The following is a 17902-nucleotide window of genomic DNA, read 5'->3' on the forward strand; positions in this document are numbered from 1 at the left end:
TCTTCCATGCCTTCTGATTCTCTCATAAAATTTGTGACGTGATCTGGTCAGAGCAGTGACTGTGATGGCAGCAAGATTGTCTTATGCTTAGAGAACTACAATACACACTTCCATGCACTCGGCTCCTTGTAATTATCTGGATCCACGCACTTGTTCCTCATGGGATATCTGCAATGGTCTCTCACGAAATCGACGCCCAAGCTCGCGGTGTCCTACAATGGTACTCCTCGTCAGTAGTGGACCTCTCGGCACAACGACACCCTCCTCGAAGACCTCCTATTATATCGGAGAAGAGGCATGCCTGATATGACAAACGCCTCCGCCACCTTGGAATCGCAGCACCCTCCTCGAGAGCAGCCTATAGACAGCATGACGATTTGAAGGAGAAAACGAAGGATACTCACATTGACAAACTTTACTCCCCTCACCGTCTCCGGGGCCTCTCCCTGCTCCACCCATTCCACCATCCTCATCAGGACGTTCCCCTGTGATTCATCCGTCGCATCGCCTTCAGCTGACTGTCCAATCTCCCAAGCACCAACTCCACCGCTACAGTGGTCCATGCCGGCGATGCGGAAGAAGCGGTAGAAGTCATCTAGCTCACTGGGCGGCAAGCCCATGGTCTGAGAGACGTGATCGTAATAACGTGGTGAGTTGGAGGATGTGATGATGGAGTCAGCTTGGCCGTGGTAGTGGAGTACCTTGCCACCCTTGTTCTTGAAGGCGGAAATGTCGCCTTGCCAGGTCTCGATGTTGGCCGGGTTCTTCATGTTCGCGAGCGCGGCGTAGTACGAGTTGAGCTGTGAAGCCTTCCAGTCCGGGTCCTCAAGGATGGCATAGCGGAACCAGTCTTCCGTGTATGGGAAGGGCTGGCCGTTGTAGTAGATGAAAGCATCCGCGAGCTCTGACCCAGGCTGCATCCGCGGGAAGATGAGGGCGGAGTTATTGGCGGAGTCGGTGCCATAGTAGGGAGAGAAGACCTTGCGGACCGTGGCAACCTGCGCAGAAGTGAGGCAACTGCTCGTGTTTGAGGCGGAAGGAGAGCATTGAAGCGTGACGGGGTTGTAGGCGCAGAGCTCCGGGTCCTCCAGGATACCGTCGGCCACGCCATCAATTGAGTCGCACTGTTTCAGGATATCCTGGTGCACCAGCGCCCACTTGTCCGGCGAGAGGAAGGTGGCAGAGCTGTTGTCGCCAGTGTAGAGGTAGAAGCTCCCGCTCCAAGAGCTCAGATTGTTAAAACCAACAGCTGGCGCACCAACAACCACGCCATCAAAATCATGCGGAAATTGCTGGACCTCTTTGAAGCCCTGTCTGCCACCAGTGGAGCAGCCAAGGTAGTAAGACTTCATGTAATCGCTCCCATAGTACGCTTCGGTGATTGCCTTGCCAACTACGACACCAGTATGCACAGAACGCCAGGAGAAATCTTCCACCACCTCCGAGTTCATGTAGAAGGCGTCGCCGCTTGTACCGTTGTGCCCGTTGTTCGCTCCGACCGTGGCAAACCCGTAAGAGGTTCCATATGCGATGTCATCGTACTGAATACAGCCCGACAGACCACCGTTACCGGTTGACAAGAAGCGTCCAGTCCAATTGGTAGGCAGCCAGGCTTCGAGCGTGATATTCGAGATGCCAGAGGTCTTGACGAACATGGCCACACGGCATAAATCCACCGGAACGGCTCCAGCCGGATGCATGCATGTTGAAAGGTCGCCGGACTGGTCGATGGAGACGTTGGTGCCGGCTGTGATGTAGCTGGCGAAGTTGACAGTGACGTCTGGGTGCGAGAAGGAGGAAGCGATGGAGGAGCATGCTTTTTGTGGGTGCAAGACGAGTTGCTGGGCAGATACGTTGCCTGCTATGCTACCCAGGAGAAGGTGTGCGAGGGTTTTCGGTGAGACCATCTTGGGCAGATGGGTTTGATGAAGCAGAGAAATAGGAACCACACGCTACTCATTATGGTGGAGGGCGCATATTTGAGGAACTATATCGTTACCTGCACAGAGGCTTGTTCCACTCTACCCCATACAACCTTGACGCAGGCTCCAATACAAGCTTCGTCTCGGCAAGGATTTGCGGCAGTGGTTGATGTGGAGGTGGTGGAAGTGAAGAAGGTGAGGTTGGCAGGATGGATAAACGAACAAGCGGTGCGGAGAAGTGGGCAATTTCGACCTCATCGACACAGCCATCATTCTAAACCGAGGGCAAGTTCGTGATCGCGAGCGGCAACAGCGTAGAGCGCAGGACGCTGTCAAAGGTGCAAAGGCAGTACAGTAAAGATTACCGGCGAGGCAAAGTTGAAGGTCTTGTGGACTTTTGATTGATGATGACCGTTTGGCAGGAAGCTGCTTCATAAGACATGAAATACGAAAACCGCGTGGGCACAAACATCAACACCTCATCCCACCCGTTCGAAACGACTCAAACCCCAACGACTACATCCAATGCTTGACTCCATCCCAGAGCCCGGAGTCTGCGCCTCTTCTCCTGCTTCTCCCCCTTTAGGCCGTCTTGTCAGTGCAGGTGTACTTGCTGTCATCCCACACCTTGCCCCTGTTCTCGCAGTTCTGCTTCGCGGCCGCGTAGTCGCAGTACTTGGCAGTCTCGTCCCAAGTACCGCCGTTCTTGTGGCAGGTGTCTCGCATCTGGGCGGTGAAGTCACACTTCTTCGCGGGATCATCCCACATACCGCCCTGCTTCGCGCACTGGTCCTTCATCTGGGCGGTGAAGTCGCACTTCTTGGCCGACTCGTCCCACATGCCGCCGTCGCGCGCGCACTGGCTCTTGTCGGCGGCGTACGGGTCCTCGCAGTGCTTGGCCTGGCTGCTCCAGGTCCAGCCCTTCTGTTCGCAGTCGTAGGCGTCCTTGCTGTCATAGCACTTCTTCGAGGTCAAGTCCCAGAAGCCGCCGTTCTTGCCGCAGTCGTATTCGGCCTTGTCGTCGTAGCACTTCTTCGAGTCGACGTCCCAGTAGCCGCCCTTTTGGCTGCAGTCGTACTGGTTCTTGTCATCGTAGCACTTCTTGCCGACGAGGTCCCAGAAGCTGCCCTTCTTCTGGCAATCGTATTCAGCCTTGCCGTCGTAGCACTTCTTGCCGGCAACGTCCCAGAAGCTGCCCTTCTTCTCGCAGGCGTACTGGTCCTTGTCGAACTTGTCGTCGAAGCACAGCTTGTCCAGCGGCTCCCAGATCTTGCCGAGCAGTCGGCACTTCAGTTGAGTCACGCCGCTGAGGACGCCAGTAAGGAGGCCGAGCGTGGGCTCAGGTACTGGTGCCGCAATGGCACCGCCAGACAGAGCGACGGTTGCGAGGATGGAGACCTTCATGGTGATGATGTTGTGGTTGAACGAGGGTGTATGTGGAATGGGGTGTGGTTGATGTTGAGCGAGTGAGATGCCGGAAACGAATGATCGAAGGAGAATGCGAATGAGGTGAGTGGATGAAGGCGGTCAAAGGAGACCTAGTCACCTTATATGCTGTTCTTCAGACCTACAGATGGTTTGCCCCTTGACTGTGCACTGTACCATCGTTGTGGCGATCGGGATCCGTAGACTGTTGCCAAGTAGATGAATGCAACAGACTTTATTGAGCTCGGTAGTATAGGAGTATAGCGGAAAAGCAACTATACCGGACGTGCTGCAATAGGCGAAGGTGTATGCCGACGATGCTACGAGTCAAGGAGCTCGTGGTACCTGCATGGAGGGCTGGACTTGGGGCCGAGGGCCACTGTGAAGACTCCGTTCCACAGACCGGTAATGCTATGGGGTAGTCCCACATGAAGCACGTTGCCATCTGCGGCGATAGTTAGACTAAAGCTTGCATCGGCATTGTGCGAACTGTCGTCACCATTTGAGATCTGGATGAGAGGGACTGATTAGCGAACTTGGTATACAGCGCTCTCTGTAGGCCGTGCATTGAACCACACCTGCCTGGCCAGACGGCGTGCTTGGGCGTACTCGATCGATCTGTGATGCCCTTGAAGGTCAAGCACCGAGGATGGCGTCCGTATGCCCCTTTGGACCAAGTGGTGCAGTAGAACTGCATTTGGGCCATGATCACTCAATCTCCGCCCTCGGCAACCCCTGGAGTAATGGCGTTCTCACTGACCCTAAGCATGAAGTCAGATCGTAGGGCTCGACTCGATCGCGTCTGCCATATGGAGAATCCTCGGCCAGTGGCAAAGGTAATGTGCCGGAATCCAGGCAGGTATAAGCAAGCACAATGCACCGAACAGGACCATGTGGGCCTTTGGGATCTTTCTGGCCGGCTGGGCAGGAGAGCAGAGGGAGGAATAACGTTTAGTGCAGAGTTCATCCAGGAGAAGTCGTAGCCAAGAGAGTCAATGCTGTCGTTTCGCCATCTAGATCTGCCGGCCCGCGAGTGGGACCGCGCGCGTGGTTGTTTCCCTCTAGGACGTGGCTTGTGGTTGTTTTGGGTTCAAGCTGCGATCGTTCCTCACTTCACTTCAGTTCTTCCTCGGCCGAGGCAGCTCTCCACAGACGGCGTCTGCTTGCCGTTCCTGCGTCTGGGCGGAAGATTTGGAAGCAGTGGAGGCGATTTGGGGTAGGATCGTGAACGATTAAGCCAGATCTGGCGGATGGGTCAGATGGCGTGGCCTGTCCGAATCAGTCGTACGCGATGACTTCGAGCAGTGGGCTGATGGAGTGCCGCGGGCGACGAGGTGCATGTCGTGTGGCCACTCCGTCTTGTAGCGCTCCTCTGCTGTCCCAGGGCCGATTGGAGGAGTCTGGACTTCTTATCATTTAGAAGCAGAGAAGACGAAGTAAGCGGGTGAAATGTCCCAGGTTGTTGTTGCCTGCAGCAGTCTTGATTTTGTTGGCACAGGTGACATGGTCGCAGATGGCTCCACTAAGCCAAAACAGGGTGAGCAGTTCCAGAGGTTTGTCCGCCAGTTGAGACTTGTTGAGGACTGAGTATGAGTGTTAAGGAATGGCAGTTCGGAGGTCAGTGGGAGTAAGTCTGTGAGGCATGAGCCCAGGAAGCCATTTCGTCGGAAGAACGCTGTCTGGCGAAAAAGGGTGCGACAAGGGTCACCAACAATGGAAGAGCGATGTGACATTTTTCCCTTTTGTTTCACATGGGTTCTGGCTGGCTTATTGGCTGTATTCCATATCGTCTACATAGTCTTGTACCATGCAATCACACTGCAACGAAGCGAGGAGTTGTCCAGCCGGATTGGACAGCTGTTGTATCCAGGATCACAGTTGTTGCCCGGTGATTGAATTCCCTTGCCTCGTAACGGATGCGAGAAGAGATACGGAGAAGTTCAGGTATGTAGAGCGCACGCGCACCTGCTTGAGTTGTAACTGTGCCCCGTCCGTCCGACTTAACGATTGACAGTCTATACCACTCCTTCGTAAACTGCCGTAGTCCTATATGGAATTGTGTATCAACGTTGAAGCCTCGAGCCTTTGCTCCGCAATAGATGCTGACCCAATGCAGTAGCTCTACTTTTTACAGAAATTGCAGTAGGTTCAGTACGCAAGGCCCCTGTATTACAGAAGACCAACGTATCCCAGCTAAAAAAGTGCAGCACTTCTTCGACCAAGCAAGGCCCTCAGCCCCAAGGCATCTTCGTATCGCGCCCAGGCCCGCCGTCACCCCAGGACGACGTGACAGTCACCTCATCTGTACGTTCTATCCATCCACGACTTAGACGCTTTCCCGAATGCCTCGGTGCCTGCACCGGTAGTTGTTCGTCACGGAGGATGCTCTCTTGGCTGTCGACCTCCGTCGTATGTCTCGCGCTGACTCTAGCCCGTGAGCGCCATTTACTCGGCTTACCCATCTCCGATGAAAGTTGAACACCGGGAGTGTCTGCTCCATGAATGGCGTACAGGTGGCCGTCTTGATAGTTTCGGCCGCCTGTTGAGAGGCAATGGGTGGAGATGGCCTTGAGCAAGGGCTGCATGATTGGGATACAAGAGGCAATGATGATGGTCGAACCCTCCACACTTTATCAGCGGGAAAGTACACTTATTAGCAACAACACTTCGGCAGCATTTCGAATGGGTGAGTAGCTTACCTGGTCCAGATGACCAACTGTGAGGTATTCCCTACCCATGGTCGTCAGTTCAGGTGTGCAGAAAGCGGTGCGGATGTACTCACAGCTAAAGTCACTTGTTGCGAGCCCCGGAAGCCGCGTGCACTTGTATGCGGCAACAACGCAACCGACGCAGCCAATGCCGAGCGCGCCACAGAGGGCCAACTTTTTCTTGATATTCATCTGGAGCTTTGCGAGTACGATGGCAGGGTAAACAGCGAGATAAAGGTCCATGCAGGCTGACAGAGCTTCTCGAAGTTAGTTGCACTATCGTCCAGCGTACATTTGCGGTGACAACGAACCTCCTGCCACAATGGCGTAATTGACCAAGACCCACGGACTCCAACATGTGCCTCTGACTGAGAAGTCCCACTGCGAGCGCGATGGGCTGCATTGTGCATAAAGGATGATGACACAACCGAACAGGATAAGCAAACTCGCGCTTGCAGTTAGCCACAGAACAGCTCGGTGCCATGGACTCGGATTCGTTAGCTTGGTCAAAAGGGCAACGACAGCAAGCTTCGGGATGGCGAAGGACAAGATGCCCGGGCAAAAAGCGGCGATGGTCCACTTGATAACATTGGACTTCTCTTCAACGCTCAAGGTGTCGAAATGCCGCCCGCTGCCGGAGTTGATCGCTAACACGTTCATTCCGAGGTTAACAAAGCCACATGCCTATCACAGTGTAAGCGAGCGACTAGGTCGGGAATCCACCGAGCCAGACCTTGACGTGGAAGACAGAAGAGGAATGGAGTAGGCGAGGCTTACCAACGCAGCAACGATAAGGTAGTCGTCAAGGCCAAGATTCTTCAGCAGTTTGATTCAGACGAAAAGCCTTGCTGCCACGAAGATTGCGGTCACGCTAGTCAGACTAGCTACAACAGCGAGGGAAGAAGGGCCTCTGTCTTGCGTGGCGTAATGATTCGAAACCCCGGGTTCCGCCATGATACCAGTTGATGTCGAGTGTCGCAGACAATGTTGGGGGATGGAGACAGACAACGTGGGCAAGCAATACGGCCTTATAAGATTTGGTATATGGCTGAGGAAGGAAATGTGACAGCTTTTGATATTCGTGCCACACGGAAAGGGCGGATCGACTTGTCTCGGGCTGTTTGCTTGCTAGGGTGGTAATACCTTGTATACCAGCCCTGGTCCCGTAGGCAGAGAGCGCACTAACCCCGAGAACTTGCATTACAGCCCTGCTATATCAATGCTTGCCGAACTTTCGTTGAGATCGAACTTGCCAATTGTATGCGTTCGTCGACACCACGATTCTGCGTCACTGGGTTGCCGCTGGCGCGATGAACACTGACGCTTCCATGGATGTTTTCAACGTTACCGTCGAGCCTTGTTGCTGTGTTTCCTATCAATGCCTGCCTCAGTTGTGCTGAGGTGCAATTGGGTTGACCGGGTGTGGTCCCGAGTTTGGTTAGCGGTTTCACGTCGAGGTTGTATTGCGGGGCGGCAGGCGGGCCGGAGCAGGAACGCGCTGCCGCTCCACGCTCTAGCGTCAGTGATGTGCGGATTCGTTGGCTACATGCAGACGCATTGAGGCGTTGATCCTCATGCTGGCCCATATGTGGCACAGCCGGCAGTTACACCACCATTGGCATTGCGCAGATTGATGCATCTTTCGCGTGCCGAGTATTCAGATTTCCTCATCGAGTCGCATTGCGACCCTGGGACATCCTAAGGCGGTCTACCTGCACGGATCCGACATGCCCGGTGCTTCCAATCCCTGAAGCCATAGCGCATTCAGTGTGCCCAAGCCTCAATTGCGGTGGGATTGTAATTCAGACACCACCCCGACCGAGCGATTCGAGCTTTCTACCTCACATCAACATTTCACTGCTAGCCCAAGTACTCAACGAAGAAGAGCACGCTGGGGACACACACGTCGCTATGCCCGAGACAGTCCTCAATGGCTCGGTAGTCTTAGACCAAGTACCCGTCTCCATCGCGCTCTCACCGAACGACGTTACCGCCGTGCCGACATGTGCAGAGAACATCCACGCTCTGGCGAAGACCTTCGATAAATCAGACAATGGCAGGAGATTGGAGTTGCTGGCACATGCTCGGTCGTTGGTGCGAGCGCTCGAGACGCCTCGCGAGACAATGATCAAACATTGCTGGGCTCAAGTAAGTCAGATCATCCAAGGGTTTCAGCAGCGTTGTCTCACTAGGAATCTTGCGATCGCAGCCGGGTGTATATATGGCCATCACAATGGGCGTGGATATCGGCCTTTTCAAAGCGATGCTCGCGAACCGCGCCTGCTCGAAGAAAGTTTCCGATCTGGCCCCGTTGTTGGACGTGGATGCTTTCCTTCTTGGTAAGACCCGTGGACCTATGTTCACCTCTTTGTTATTCGACGGTTGGCCTAACTCACCTTCCAGCTCGCGTGATGCGCCATCTAGCCGCGATGGGCTGCATCAGGGAAACTGGGCCGGACGAGTATGAACTCAACGGCTTCTCCAAATCCCTGACGATCCCGATCATTGGAGACGGATACCCTTGCTTGTACGTTTTCAACAGTAAATGGAGGGCCTGGTGTCCTCTGTCGCAGTCTTTGACGAAGCTCCAAAGCTGACGCTATGTTTCTCCAGAGCCGGGGGCGGGCGCGCAGCGCTGGACAAGTTTTCCGAGTATGCTGCCACGACCGCGTACCAAGAGCCACGGTCGGCGGAACATGGTCCTTTCCAGTATGCGTACAATACTTCGCTGAACTTCTTCGCCTACCTTCAAGCCCGGGATCCGCTCGGAGTGCAATTCAACCACCACATGGGCGGGTATCGCCAGGGCCGCCCCAGCTGGATGGACGGCGGCTTCTTTCCCGTTTACGAAAGACTCATCCAGGGCGCGCGCACAGATACCGAAGCCGTTTTGTTGGTTGATGTCGGGGGAAATATCGGGCACGATCTGGACGAGTTCCAAAGAAAACACCCGGACTCCCCGGGCAGGTTGGTGCTGCAAGATCTTCCCGAAGTGCTTGGGCAGATAGCTGCACTCGATACTGGCATTGAGCGCATGTCGTACGACTTCCTCACCGAACAGCCAGTCAAATGTGAGTGACCATAACAAACACACCAGGTCCATGACAGTAACTTACCCCTGGAGCCAGGTGCCCGCGCATACTACATGCACTCTGTGCTGCACGACTGGCCGGACGACACATGTACGCGTATCCTCACGAATCTCAAAGCCGCTATGGCGCCCGGCTACAGTAAGCTCCTCATTAACGAGAATGTCATTCCCGACACACAGGCGCACTGGGAGGCCACGGCACTCGACATGATGATGTTGGCACTCTTGTCTTCCAAGGAGCGTACTGCAGCACAATGGACGCATCTGATTGAGGTCCAGGCCCAACTGAAAATTGTGAAGATCTGGGAGGGTGGGAATGGGGTCGAAAGCTTGATCGAGTGTGAGCTACCATAGAAAGTTGTTGCGTTCTCTCACCTGCTGTGCAAACATGGAATGCATCGTGATTCGTGTGGGCTGCTTGATCCTCAGTATATACTACAAGGCGACTCCGCTTGACTTACTGGTATTATGACGTAGGAATTCTTGAAAATGCAACATCATACCTCCGTATGCAACGCCAAGGCTTGGGCCGGCTGGTCCTCGCGCGTCGCCTCATGGGCCTCGCGTCGTGGCCCGCCATCATGACCGCCTACGGAGATCAACAGCTTGATAAGCATGTAATCGCGTACTTTCCGACCTTGGCATGCGGAAGCTGTGACGCTCGGGATGATGAGGGGGGTCTCTGTGCGCTGGAAGCGTTTCCGCGGTCTCTCACCGGAGGATAGGTCGTTGCAATGCTGGGTCCTCCGATGTACCATGCAAGGGTATCAAGGTCGAACGACTTACGACCCCAGAAGATCGCTTCGGTGGCAAGCCACCGTCCACCATCAAAGGATGGTATGGCACCCTGTAGAAGGTCGTCCGTTGCTATTCCGTTGGGTTGGTGACTCCGGCAGTGAGTCTAGCCCGACGAATCCGCGGCCGGGCGCCGACATGGATGGTGCCTGCGTTGCAGGCTTGTAGTGCCATGGTCATATGTGCTGCTCCTCGCGCGTGTCCCCACACCAACCGACTTGTGGCATGTTCGCTTGGTTCTGCGCAACCGTTGCTGGCCATTGGAGTAGCCAGCTGTGGAGCCGGTATCTGTAAGCCAGTCTCTGTGATTCGAGAGTGCAAGCGTCCTCTCTCTACGACCGTCCGTCCGCATCCCCATCTAACAAGACAGTTCCGCTAGAGCTCGGCGCTAGGATATCGCCTTGCCTCTTCCAACTCAAGGTCACCATATCATACGAAGACCGTAGGTGTAGGGTGCAAGTAGAATACTCATATAATCAGCACTCATGACTGCCTAGCCTTCGCGGCCACAGACGAGATCCTTTCAAGCATTCAAAGGAACACGGAGGTCAGGATTGAAGCTTCAATTCGAGCACAAGGACCGTGGCGGAAATGGTATATAACATTTCGTCAATTCATGCTAAAGCGAGGAGTGATCCCCCAAGATCTCCTATGTGGTGCCATGCATCCCAACAACCCCGTCCCAAAGTGCACAAGACGCCCTGCTCATATGTACAGTCCCTTTCTTCTAACCACGTCACCCAAGCATCCGCTCCAGCCAATCTCTCATCCCCATCCACACCCCTCCCTCCTTCGCCTCCAGCGCCTTCGCAGTCGTCCTGATGCTATCCACCGGCCGCTGCTCCCGGATCATCTCCGCATCGAACCAACTCCCATGCAGACCATATGGTACGCGCTGCGGCAGCTTCACCTTTGCAATGACGTCCTTCATGTTGCGAGCATTGACGATCCATAACTCGCTCTTCGCGCGCTGCGGGCCGGAGTCGGAGGGTACGTCGCCGGAGCTGTTGAGCTGGCTTTCGTCGAACGCGTAGAAGAGGAGGTATCCATCATCTTCAGCTTCATTGGAAGAGGCGGGGACGAAGCGTGGTTCTTGCGCGAACCAGCCGTCAGGCATGCGGAAGACGGAGGTCGGGTCGTCGGGGTCGGAGGAATTGAGGACGGTGGCCATGGTGCGGTTGTCCACTACGCCGGTGATGCTGCGAGGTGGGCAGCGTTGGCCGCGCTCGACGAGGGATAGAGCGTCTACTTTAACCAATGCATCGATCTTGGTAGCCTTGCCCAGGGCAGAACCGAAGGAGGTCGTCGTGGTGGAGCAGCCGTAGATATAGCGCGCCTCTTGCATCTCGAGCTTCGGATGCACGGAGGGGAACTCAAAGGGAATAGCGGAGAGCGCCCATTGATGATCGATGGCGCCGGTCTTGAGGTTGAAGTTGTAGTAGTACAGGCGGCACTGCTCTTCGTTGTAGAAGGGTTCTTCGGCCTGCTCGTAGTTGAGGTTGTTGACTGTTATGAAAGCCTCTTTCTCGGCGAGTGGCGACTCAAGTAACGGTGCCCGCTCGTAGATGGTCTCCTCTGCGTCGTAATCATACTTGGAGAAAAACGACATCCGGCGTTTAGATTTGGCCACAGGCTTCGGGACAAGTGGAGGCGGCGGTGCGATGTTCCCAGCTGCGAAGATCATGGTGGCTGAAGTGAGGCGGCAGGCCAGCATGTTGACGGATGTTGTTTCCCCAGATCCGTTGGTATCACCCCACGTATTCGCAGTATGGAAGATGCAGGCCGCTTCGGTCTCAAACCAACGGACCTGCTCGGGATGCGGCCGAGGGAAGACGCCAAAGCGCGACGGCTGGCTTGCATCGTAGGACACCGGTGGCAAGCCTTTCAGCTGATTGACGGGGTCAAGCGAAAGAGGCAGGTCCATGATAACGGTATGCTTCAACGACACGCCGAAATCGTGCATCATCTTGGCACTTCCGACGCCTGGTACAGCAGCGTTCAGTATCTTCTTCAAAGGCGCCTCGTCGCTGAGCCCGGCCACTTCTGCCTGCGGAATGCTGCTGTATTGGACGTATGGCGGCGCAAAGCATGAATGGAACATGACCATCTCCTTCGTCACTGGGTCGACCTTGGGGTGTGCAGTCGTCCACTCCCGCATGAAGCTGATCAGGCCGCTGTCCTGGCCGAACACCTTGTCCTTCTCTTCAACCTTCTTGCCATCCTCAACGAACTTCTCCTTCTCAGACTCTCCCTCTGCCGTCGACCCATTGTACCATCCAACCGTCTCCAACCCAGGCAATTGTATCCGCATTGGCGGCCCACTCTCGCAAAGTGCCATTGCTCTGCCATCGTGATACACGACGTTTGTGTTCCCGACACTGATCTTCTTGATCTTTTGCTTTGAGCCAGGGAGGTGCGATAGTATCACCAGCAGGACCGTTCGCAGTATTCGTACCGTGACGTAGAATATGCTGGCCAAAGGATTGACAAGGGTGGCGATGGAGGGCAATATGGGCTTCCGTACCCTCGGACTCGACAGTGTGCTCAGGTAGAGATCTGTAAGAATGAATTGGTTGACAAAGTCCGGCTCAATGCTGCCAGTATCTTCGTCCCTTCGAAACGAGACACCAGACAGCATGCCGTCACCGTCGAACCAATGTGCATCTCGGCCCAGGTCTTCGTTTGAGACGGGATTGCTGCCATTGCGGACATACTCGCCATCCGCCAGCTCTTTGGGTATCGATCCAGTGTATGTACATGGCGTGAGAGGGAGCGTCTGCTGGATGGGAGCAAAGTTGCCGCTCAGATAAGGATGCTGTAGTTGTGGAGTTGGCTGGATGTTCTCGCTGGGGCTTCGCTTGCGTTTCTGGCCGGCGAGAGGCATGTCTGAATGCAGAAGTATCACTGTACAAGTCGAAGAGGAAGGAGTTGCGACACAAGCAGAAGGGAGGACGGCACAGCAGACATGGCTCGCCGCCGCTATCACATGTCAAAGCTACCGGCAACAGACGTCGACGAAGCGAGCTCTTCCTCTTGCAGCAGCTCCCCGCCTCGTTTCCCAATGAAAGTGACGTCCTTCACATGCACGAGCAGGGATGCGTCAACACGGCAGAAGACTGACGCTAAAGACGCAAGATCGAGCGGCCAAAAGAGCTGACTACATCAAGATCTTTTGCCGTTCCTGCATTCGAGTGACGCACACTCGTCTGCCCCAACGCTCCCAAGTCGCGAGTCCGCGGCGGCAAAGAAATCGTGCTCGAGCCGGCTTCCGCCCGGTGGCGCGCGAAGAAAACGAAAAGAGAAGCCTCCGAGCGAGCCGAGTGTTGATTTCGAAGAATCGCGATACACTTCCAGCGACTGACGGCAACATGATGGCAGCATCCATATACTCGTAATGGACCCGCCCGCTTCCACGCTCCTGCATGCTTCGTCGCGGAAATGGGCTACGACTATGCGCTTGTGTAAGGAAAAAAGAGAGGAGACCCGGATGCACCTCCTCCGTACGGCGGTCGACCGCGGTTTCACATGTCTCCAACTGCAGCGGACAGCAGGCTGATCTCTGGACAGGCACCTCACCTACACCATCCCGCCCGCCGCTCTGCTCTCGATAGTCTACGCCCCGCTTTGCACCAAGCTCGATCTGTACCGCATCCTCTTCCTCATCACCATCGCTGTGCTCTCGACCATACCATGGGATAGCTACCTCATCCGGACCGGCATCTGGTCTTACCCGTCCAATGTCATTGTCGGGCCGACGCTGTTTGACATACCGCTGGAAGAGGTCTTCTTCTTTGTGATCCAGACCTTCAACACGACACTGCTGTATCTGATCCTGAACAAGCCGATACTGCATCCGATTTACCTGGTCAAGGAGAAGAAAGGCGACAAGTGGTTGTATGTCAAGCTCATTGGGCAAGTAGTAGGAGCCTTGCTGTTGAAGCAGGCGGTGACATTCGTGAGGAATGGCGGCGAGAGGACGTACTTGGGTTTGATTCTAGCGTGGGCATTGCCGTTCCTGCTGCTGCTGTGGAGCCTGGCGTACCAATTGTTGGTCCAGCTGCCAGCCACGAGCACCGTCTTGCCTATTGCTGTACCCACGCTGTATCTATGGGTTGTAGACACGCTCGCCCTCAAGCGTGGAACATGGGTCATCGAGACGGGCACGAAGACTGGGTGGACGCTCTGGCCTGGTCTGGAGATCGAAGAAGCGATCTTCTTCTTGTTGACCAACTGCTTGATTGTATTTGGCCTGGTGGCATTTGACAACGCAATCGCAGTGCTACATGCTTTTCCAGCACACTTTCGACGCGTGTCCGACCTGCCGTCTCCAATGCTGCTGATACAAGCGCTGCTACTCCCTTCCAAAGCCTACGATGACGACCGAATCCTCGGCATACAGCAGTCTGTTGACCGACTCAAGAAGAAAAGTCGATCTTTCTACCTGGCAAGCAGCACGTTCTCCGGCCGCCTAAGGATCGACCTCATCATCCTCTACTCTTTCTGCCGGGTCGCGGACGACCTCATTGACAACGCCGACTCGACCGCCGACGCTCAGAAAGGGGTGCAGAAGCTGAAGACCTATCTCGATCACTGCTATGGCGCAGACGTCCAGGATGAGAAAGGCAACGTCATCACCAGTAAAGATGCCAACCGTGGCTCAGCAACCCTGTACGCCGTCCAGAACTTCCCGGATGACGCGCAGCTCACACTTCTGCTCCTCCCGACCCAGCGCCTTGCCAAAGAACCTCTCTACGAGCTGCTTGAAGGCTTCAAGATGGATCTTACCTTTACCGCGCAAACACCTTGTGGTCCCATCAAGACCGACTCCGACCTGAATCTATACGGCGCACGCGTTGCGGGTACAGTCGCTTTACTCTGCATCCAGCTCGTCCTGCACTATCATCCTGGCGCAAGCGAAATAAATGCCAAACATCTAATGTCTGCAGGCCACGACATGGGCATTGCGCTGCAATACACCAACATCGCGCGCGATCTGACCGTCGATGCTTCGAACGGACGATGCTACGTACCGCCGCCTTGGCTCAAGAAGGAAAAGCTCACGCCCGACTCTTTCATCTCTGGCCTCAAAGCTCTGCAGCAGGAAGACTTCTTCACCAAGAAGGTCTCCACGATCCGAGCAAGGCTGCTTGACCGCGCGTTCAGTTTCTACAACAGCAGCATTGACGCCGTCGAAGAGCTGCCGGGTCCTGCGAGAGCACCGATGCGGGTTGCAGTTGAGAGCTACATGCAGATTGCGAGGGAACTGCAGAAGCCGGGCTTCAAGGTCAAGGCTGGAAGGGCGACAGTGCCGGGGTGGAAGAGGATATGGGTTGCGTGGAGGAGTTTGTGGGGGAGGAGGGCAAAAGGGTAGATGAATGAGAGCTGTTGTATATATTTGCAAAGAGTTGATACCCAAAATGATGTGTACCTCTGCCGTTGCTTCGAAGTGTCCAGACTGGTAGCGGTAATAATGTACATGTAGCCAAGCCGTGATCGTCTGATTCGGGAAATGCTAGCGTCATTGCATGTGAACTGTGCCAACGGGCTTTGCATGTGAAAGTTCAACCACAACAATGCATCTCCCCACCACACCACCCTCCCGCCGTTCGCCATGTCTACACCGACAGAGAAGAAAAAGACCGCCATAGTAATAGGCGCAGGCGTCGCCGGTGTCGCGACAGCTGCCCGTCTCGCCCGCGCAGGCTTCGCTGTCACTGTCCTCGAGAAGAACGACCACACCGGCGGCCGCTGTAGTCTCCTCCACAGCAATGGCTACCGCTTCGACCAAGGGCCCTCCCTCCTACTCCTCCCGGACATGTTCCGCCGAACCTTCGAAGAGCTAGGAACAACCATGGAAGCCGAAGGCGTCGAAATCCGCAAATGCGAGCCCAACTACCACATCTGGTTCGGCGACGGCGTGCGCTTCAAAATGAGCAGCGACCTCGCGACGATGAAGCGCGAGATCGAGGACTGGGAGGGGAAAGAAGGCTACCTGCGCTATCTGGACTTCATGAAGGAAAGCCACAAGCACTACGAAGTCAGCGTAACGGAAGTCCTGCTCCGCAACTTCACATCCCTGTGGTGCATGTTCCGGTGGTCGTTCCTGCAACACCTGCTCGCCTTGCATCCGTTCGAGAGTATATGGACACGGGCGGGGAAGTACTTCTGGACAGAGCGGTTGAGGAGGGTGTTTACGTTCGGGAGCATGTACATGGGGATGTCGCCGTTTGATGCGCCGGGGACGTATAGTCTGCTGCAGTACACGGAGTTGGCGGAGGGGATATGGTATCCGGTCGGTGGGTTTTGGAGGGTGGTGGATGCGATTGTGAAGATTGGGGGGAGAGAGGGCGTGGAGTATAGGTTGAATACTGGGGTGCGGAGGATACGGTTGAGTGGGGATGGGAGTCGAGCGACGGGAGTGGAGCTGGAGACGGGGGAGGTGATGGAGGCGGATGTGGTGGTGAATAATTCGGATCTGGTGTATGCGTACAACGAGCTGCTGCCGGCTTCGCCGTATGCAGAGGCGTTGAAGGAGAGGCCGGCGAGTTGTTCGAGTATCAGTTTCTACTGGGGGTTGAGCGAGAAGGTGCCGGAGCTGGAGGCGCATAATATTTTCCTCGCGGACGAGTATAAGGAATCGTTCGACAGCATATTCAAGAAACACCTCATTCCGGACGAGCCGAGCTTCTATGTCAACGTGCCCAGTCGAGTCGATGCGTCTGCTGCTCCGGATGGAAAGGATACAGTCGTCGTTCTTGTGCCTGTTGGACACTTACTCGACAACGAAACGAAAGAATCACGAATACCCAACGGCACAGCAAATGGCGATCTCGCGACCAACGGCGACATCAAGCACGCCTCCCCTTCTTCACAATCAGGACTATCACCGACCACGACACAAGACTGGCCCACCATGATCGCCCTCGCCCGCCGCACCATCCTCTCCACCATCAAAACCCGCACCGGCGCCGACCTCACACCTCTGATCAAGACCGAACTCACCAACGACCCGACAACCTGGCGGACACGCTTTAACCTCGATAAAGGCGCCATCCTCGGCCTCTCGCACAGTTTCTTCAACGTGCTGTGCTTCCGGCCCACGACACGGGCACGGCGGGCAGGTGTGCTGGATCAGTACGTGGGGGGCGGGAGTTTAGGCACGGTCGGGCAAGTGCTCGAAGATGCTGTGAGAGGGGAGAAGAGGAGTAGCGTAGCGGGATTGTATATGGTAGGCGCCTCTACGCATCCAGGGACGGGTGTGCCGATCTGTTTGGCTGGTGGGAAGGTGGTGGCGGAGCAGATTCTAGGCGATTATGGGATGGAGGTGCCTTGGAAGGGGGGGCAGGGGAGGGCGAGGGATGAGCGGTTGGATCGGGTGGAGAGGCCGGTGTGGTTGGATAGTTGGGAGCAGTGGGTGGGGGTGTTGATTGCTACGTTTGTGATGGTGGTGCTGTATGCTGCCGCTGGGCGGTGGGCTTCGTAGCTCGCAGTTGGCAGACGCATTGACTGTACAGCTCGACAGGGGCGAGTGAAGCGTACCGCCTGCTTGGCTTGCCATAAGTCCTGTCCTGTCCTTATCTCCCCCAGACCAGGTCGGTCTGATGTTGCTTCTTGCAGACCGAAAGCGGCGTCGACAAGACGTGGTCAAGCTCGAACGAGCAAACACCACCGGCACTAAAGTTGCAGTCTCGGATCAGCTGCCGAAGGGGCGAGATCGACAACACATTCAAGGTTCTGCTTTTTGTGACGGACTCGGACATCTTGACCGCCAGCTTCAATCGCCTTATCTTGATGCTGCACGTATACTCTTTGGTCGCTCGCGGGCGGCATCGGGCGGATTTGACGTGGTGTGACGAGATATACCTCCTATATGGACATCCGCGGAGACGAGACATGCAAGACATGTTTCACGTCCGTCAACATGCCGACTGCCGTATCGCTCCGTAAAGTCCCGTCACGAA

At 55.4% G+C, this 17902-nt stretch overlaps 7 protein-coding genes across 7 annotated transcripts; 3 read left to right on the forward strand and 4 right to left on the reverse strand.

Moving 5' to 3' along the window:
- Positions 1-95: 95 nt before the first annotated feature.
- On the reverse strand, positions 96-1907 carry faeB-1 (tannase; the record flags this gene model as incomplete). Its single annotated transcript, XM_064807130.1, has 2 exons — positions 96-212; positions 405-1907. The coding sequence occupies 2 exons, from the start codon at positions 1905-1907 to the stop codon at positions 96-98; spliced, it is 1620 nt and encodes a 539-aa protein (XP_064654503.1).
- Positions 1908-2504: 597 nt separating this feature from the next.
- On the reverse strand, positions 2505-3326 carry LTR77_009905 (uncharacterized protein; the record flags this gene model as incomplete). Its single annotated transcript, XM_064807131.1, is given in 2 exon segments — positions 2505-2988; positions 3001-3326. 2 exon segments carry the CDS (start codon positions 3324-3326, stop codon positions 2505-2507), a joined length of 810 nt encoding a protein of 269 aa, XP_064654504.1.
- A 2252-nt stretch (positions 3327-5578) lies between these two features.
- LTR77_009906 (uncharacterized protein) lies at positions 5579-6298 on the reverse strand (the record flags this gene model as incomplete). The annotated part of the gene is made up of 3 exons (XM_064807132.1): positions 5579-5975; positions 6047-6077; positions 6130-6298. 3 exons carry the CDS (start codon positions 6296-6298, stop codon positions 5579-5581), a joined length of 597 nt encoding a protein of 198 aa, XP_064654505.1.
- A 1668-nt stretch (positions 6299-7966) lies between these two features.
- Positions 7967-9500, forward strand: LTR77_009907 (uncharacterized protein; the record flags this gene model as incomplete). Its single annotated transcript, XM_064807133.1, has 5 exons — positions 7967-8203; positions 8265-8394; positions 8459-8582; positions 8669-9126; positions 9184-9500. The coding sequence occupies 5 exons, from the start codon at positions 7967-7969 to the stop codon at positions 9498-9500; spliced, it is 1266 nt and encodes a 421-aa protein (XP_064654506.1).
- A 1177-nt stretch (positions 9501-10677) lies between these two features.
- LTR77_009908 (uncharacterized protein) lies at positions 10678-12825 on the reverse strand (the record flags this gene model as incomplete). The annotated part of the gene is made up of 2 exons (XM_064807134.1): positions 10678-12339; positions 12397-12825. 2 exons carry the CDS (start codon positions 12823-12825, stop codon positions 10678-10680), a joined length of 2091 nt encoding a protein of 696 aa, XP_064654507.1.
- Positions 12826-13379: 554 nt separating this feature from the next.
- Positions 13380-15312, forward strand: LTR77_009909 (uncharacterized protein; the record flags this gene model as incomplete). The annotated part of the gene is made up of 2 exons (XM_064807135.1): positions 13380-13402; positions 13509-15312. The coding sequence occupies 2 exons, from the start codon at positions 13380-13382 to the stop codon at positions 15310-15312; spliced, it is 1827 nt and encodes a 608-aa protein (XP_064654508.1).
- Positions 15313-15552: 240 nt separating this feature from the next.
- Positions 15553-17424, forward strand: PDH1_2 (ATP-binding cassette transporter CGR1; the record flags this gene model as incomplete). Its single annotated transcript, XM_064807136.1, has 1 exon — positions 15553-17424. One exon carries the CDS (start codon positions 15553-15555, stop codon positions 17422-17424), a length of 1872 nt encoding a protein of 623 aa, XP_064654509.1.
- Between the last annotated feature and the right edge of the window lie 478 nt (positions 17425-17902).

Source organism: Saxophila tyrrhenica (assembly GCF_035928015.1).
Source record: "Saxophila tyrrhenica strain CCFEE 5935 chromosome Unknown scaffold_20, whole genome shotgun sequence".
NCBI lineage: Eukaryota > Fungi > Ascomycota > Dothideomycetes > Mycosphaerellales > Extremaceae > Saxophila > Saxophila tyrrhenica.